This window comes from Salvelinus sp. IW2-2015, unplaced genomic scaffold (assembly GCF_002910315.2).
Source record: "Salvelinus sp. IW2-2015 unplaced genomic scaffold, ASM291031v2 Un_scaffold2202, whole genome shotgun sequence".
Lineage (NCBI taxonomy): Eukaryota > Metazoa > Chordata > Actinopteri > Salmoniformes > Salmonidae > Salvelinus > Salvelinus sp. IW2-2015.
In genome coordinates, this window is record NW_019943532.1 from 4,308 (window position 1) to 9,396 (window position 5,089).

The 5,089-nt window shown below is 45.2% G+C and overlaps 1 protein-coding gene across 1 annotated transcript; it reads left to right on the forward strand.

Annotated features, from left to right (window-relative positions):
* Window positions 1-743: 743 nt before the first annotated feature.
* Window positions 744-1,424, forward strand: LOC112073259 (sodium/calcium exchanger 1-like; the record flags this gene model as incomplete). The annotated part of the gene is made up of 1 exon (XM_024140587.2): window positions 744-1,424. A coding segment is annotated over one exon (377 nt), but the record flags the coding sequence as incomplete, so codon positions are not given.
* Between the last annotated feature and the right edge of the window lie 3,665 nt (window positions 1,425-5,089).

The window sequence follows — 5,089 nt, forward strand, 5'->3', positions numbered from 1 at the left end:
CTTCCCATCCTCCCCATCTTTCCCCCTCCCATTGCCAGAAATGATAAGAACCAAGTCCCTTTCTCTGTAAGTGCCAGAAAAGGAATTGGTCTGGGGGCTTCCTATCAAAGGATACCTGAATGAGGATTGATAAGACAGAAGTACCGAATTAAATCAGGATCTTCATCTCCAATTGACAAGATAACATCTCAAAATTAGGCTAGTTGCCCTGACTCTATGGAAGCATTTCCTCCTGGCAAGGTAACAACTTAGCATACACATCTCCACTCCAGAGATTGGATGGTCTCTTCCTGCTGGGTTGCTGTTATTCCTAGAGCAAACTAGTTCAATCCAGTCACAGAGATGGCCATTTATAAATAGGATTGTGCTTGCCTCAGGTGTTGAACTGGGTCTGGGAGAAAGACACAGACAGAAAAGTTCTGCTGAGATGGAGGTCCTGTTACAGCAATGGTGCCAACTTTGCTCCCTGATTATATTCTCCAGAGAATTCATTAAACAATGTTTCATGAAACAATGCTGTTCAGGGTTCTCTAGTCTGTGAATTAACATTTAGCTTTTCTGTTTTGTCTGTCACCCTTCACCCACATCCCCTTCCCCATACCTCATCAACATTCATTCCTCCCATCCAATAACATTTTCCCAATCCCTATTGAATCACACACAACATACAACACTAACCTCTATCCTTCATCCTCCTCCCCTTCTCCCCTTCTCCCCTTCTCCCCTTCTCCCCATTCCCCCAGACACCTTTGCCAGTAAGGTGGCAGCCATCCAGGACCAGTATGCTGACGCATCCATCGGCAACGTGACGGGCAGCAACGCGGTCAATGTGTTCCTGGGCATCGGCGTGGCCTGGTCCATGGCTGCCATCTACCACAACTCCAAGGGCAACGACTTCAAGGTAGACCCGGGGAGCCTGGCCTTCTCCGTCACTCTCTTCACCATCTTCGCCTTCATCTGCGTGGGGGTGCTGATGTACCGGAGGCGACCTTCGATCGGCGGCGAGCTGGGGGGTCCGCGGACTCCCAAGATARTGACCACCATGCTGTTTGTCAGCCTGTGGCTGCTGTACATTCTGTTCTCCTCGCTGGAGGCCTACTGCCACTTCAAGGCCTTCTAAACAGCATCAGACTTAAGAAGGCCCAAGAAGAGCTAACCAGAGACAAGAAGGAGGCAACAGCAGTGGTGAAAAACATTTTCCTCTTGTCATTAATAACTCCCCCTTTCCTCCTATKCCCCTTTTAAGAAGTGAAAGATCTGCCCCCCTCTGTCCCCATGGTCTAGTGCTTAATGGATGAAACTGGTTGTTCAGGCGAGGAGAGGCCTGTCAAGGCTAGGACAGACACCCCTCTGAAGTCTGTAGAATGGCAGACTGTGTGTGTGTGTGTGTGTGTGTGTGTGTGTGTGTGTGTGTGTGTGTGTGTGTGTGTGGTGTGTGTGTGTGTGTGTGTGTGTGTGTGTGTTGGGTGCTGTGTGGTGTGTGTGTGTGTGTGTGTTGTGTGTGTGCGTGGGAGCCGAGTGTGCGTGTGTTTGGGTTGACGGTGTAGAGTGTGAATGGGTGTTTGTGGAGCGTGTGGCTGTATTGTTATCTTTAGTGATAAATATTGGACAGTGATGTGACCCGTATGTTCTTATAGTTGTCCAGTTAATGCGAGTGGCAGGTCCGGTCTGTGTTCCTTTATTGGTGCAGGAGAGTGAACATAGTAGTCCTTTATTATATGTTGTCGCTTGTTTTGTGTCGAATTCCGGCTAAAGAACGTGAGAAGAAAGAATAAAGGGATGTTTTACGTGATTTTGAAAACAGGCTGTTCGGTGAATGTGAACCGCCTAGTTATATATGGTGTTGGTCCTTATGCTGCGATGCGTGTACACTGATACCGCATGAATGGATTCACACTGGATCCCTTGTGGGTGGAAAATGCGTGGTGCTGTTTGTGGGGGTATGTTGTGTTCTGTCGACGTACGCACCTCGGAGTCTGGTAGGTGTTAGTGGGTCATGTGTGTATAGGGAATCAGCTAGCGGCCTCCACTTGTTGAGTTAGAGGTGACGTTTGTGCGGTGTATGCATGCGTATTTGTCCGGAGTGAGTATGGTATGTTTCTGAGCTACGACGCCTGGTGAAAAGGTTTCTCACAACACTCGGCGTGGTATGTGGGAGCTATGGTATTGTTCACGACGACCGTGAAGAATGTGTGCTCGACAGCGTACGCTCGTGCGTATGTAGTGATGGGATGTGCAGAGTCATCTTGTGATGCGCGTGCGGTGAGTTGTGTTAAATGTGGTTTCACGTAGCTAAGACTCCGGTGATGTCATGGTAGATGGGTTTTCGACTAGCGATGCGCCTATGTGAATTGTTGGGGGCGCAGTTGTCGGAGTGTGTCACGTGGAGGTTGTTCATGTGGAGAGGTTGTTGCTAGTCGCAGCTGTGTTATTGTGACCTGTGTGCTGTTTGTAGTGGTAGCAGTGGGGTGTGGTGTGTTTGTGGGGGCGTTTGTAGTTTTGTGGGGTGGTTTGTAGCTCTGTGACTGTTGCGTGGAGTGAGTCGAATTTTGGTGCCGTGTGTTGCGCCTTGGTTTGATGCACTTGCCGTATGGTGTCGCTTCAGTTGATGGTGTCTGGGTGTGCGATTGTGTATGGGGTGTGTTGTGTTGGATTGCAAAATGGTTGTCAAGGCGTTTTGGAAGCGCGTTGTGTTTGCGTTTTTGTGGGTTGTTGGGTGTGTTGTGTGTGTGTGGGAGCACATGCCAGGTACGACAATCTAGGGCGAATAAACCTGTAAAACCCCCTCCCCCCCACACACACAACCCGAAAAATTCCCTCGGCTTGTGTTACACATAGGCTCATAAACATTACGAAGCGAAGATAAAAAGGTAGTGTATACATCTGTGTCTTATAAAAAAATAATATACATCTCCTAAGAAGTGCTTTCCTAAACCCAGTTATTATGTTGAATCTACCATTATCTTAAGCAGTGTTTAAACAGCCAGCCGCACACTAATAGAGACAACACACGTTGACAATACCCAAATCCATTTGCTGGTGTGTATCAGAACAACACATTCTCAAGATTGAGATCTATTTTTTAAATGTTAAAAGATAATTGACAACAAGTATTAAGGATCGTATGTAGGCCTACTTCCAGTAAAGAACCTAGACAGCGTTTCCTATCCTAGGCCACATGTAGATCTCTTCATATTTATTTTGTTTTATCTTAGAATTCTATTTGTTCGCCGATTTTGCGTACATCCACCAAAAAATTTAGGCCATTTAATTTGAAAACTCAAAAACAAACCTTGGATTTCTATTTTACTGCACTTCTTCAAATTGTTTCAATTTTTTCAAAAAAAAAATATGTACATTTACATAAGTAAATTCAGACCCTTTACTCAGTACTTTGTTGAAGCACCTTTTGCAGCGATTAACAGCATTGATTTTCTGGGTGAGCTTACAAACCTGTATTTGGGGAGTTTCGCTCCTATTCTTCTCTGCAGAACCTCTCAAGCTCGTCAGGTTGGATGGGGAGCGCGCTGCACAGCTAGTCAGGTCTCTCCAGAGATGTTTAAGATTCGGGTTCAAGTCTGGCTCTGGCTAGGCCACTCAAGACATTCAGAGACTTGTTCCAGAAGCCCTTCCTCTTGCGTTGTCTTGGCTGTTGTGCTTAGGGTCGTTTCCTGTTGGTAATCTGAACCTTCCATTCCAGTCTGAGGGTCCTGGCACTCTGGAGCAGGTTTCAGATCAAGGATCTCTCTGTACTTTACTCTGTTAAATTCTTGCCGCCAATACCTTGACAGTCTCCCAGTCCCTGCCGCTGAAAGCATCCACCAGCATGATGCTGCCACCACCATGGGCTTCATTGAAGGAATGCGTGCCAGGTTTCCTCCAGACATTGAGTTTGCTTGGCATCAGGCCCAAAGATCAATCTTGTTTCATCAGACCGAGAATCTGTTCTCAGTCTTGAGAATCTCGGAGACCTCTTAAGGTGGGTACAGGGCGCACGTCGTCTTCTCCACTATTTCATCGGGGAAATTGGTTCATTTAATAGAGAATTGGGAGTGTTCTTCAGGTCCCTACCCTGTTGTAGCAAGGGCAATCTTCATTTGTAGTGAGTTTAGCCTCAGCTTCTAGGTAGTGAGTTAGCCTAGCTGACACTTGTGTGTTAATCAAGGTAGTAGTGCTGGAATTGTTAGGTTAGATTACCTTTGTTGGTTATTACTGCATTGTCGGAACTAGAAGCCACAAGCATTTTTCGTACACTCGCATTAACACTCGCATGTGTATTGACAAATACCAATTTGATTTGATTTGATTACTTATTCGGACGGGCCTTTCCCTCTCTCTGCCACCAAAACGGTGAGCCCTTTGAAAATCAATTGCATGCTACCTGTTCGTTCGGCATCTAGAGATTACGTTTCAGAAAATCGTGACTTTTTCATCCACGACTGACAAGTTATTCATTTTCATGCTCCTTTTATTCCCGTTTATGACAATATATCTTCGATTCTTTCTATACTTTAGATCAAAGAAATTCTGCTTGTCACAGTTTATTATCATACCATAACCTCTCCTAGTTCTTTTAGGGAGTCCACGGTAGTTTCAAATCTTATTTTTCATCAATTTCATCATTTTACATACTGTAATTCCATTCCCTGTTTTAAGGCTCAACCTCCGCCCAGTTACTAGCCCAGGCAATAGATCAGATGTTTTAAACTGCTCACTCATGCGTTTGTAAGCAATGCTTTATGTGCTTCTAAGGACCATAGTTATAAAACAAATCCATTTCTCCAATGTTACATTCTGGAAATTTAGACGGGGCTTCCCTTCAGTTTGTCACAGAGCCCGAGGAGAGTCTTCTCTTGTTTCCTTAAGAATATATCTGATTATTTTTCAAGCATATCGAAAATGCTGATCAATAAATAGTTCAAGGTTTTTCTAGGATGTTTGTTTCGCAGTTGTCAGCTAATCCTACATTTGAATGATTAATTCATCGGACAAGCTGTGCCTATCACGCTGCCACTTGCCACGTCATCAAAAACCCACCTATAGCCAATTTATGATTTTTTTGGGGGTTAGAAGAGTTTGCATCACAATC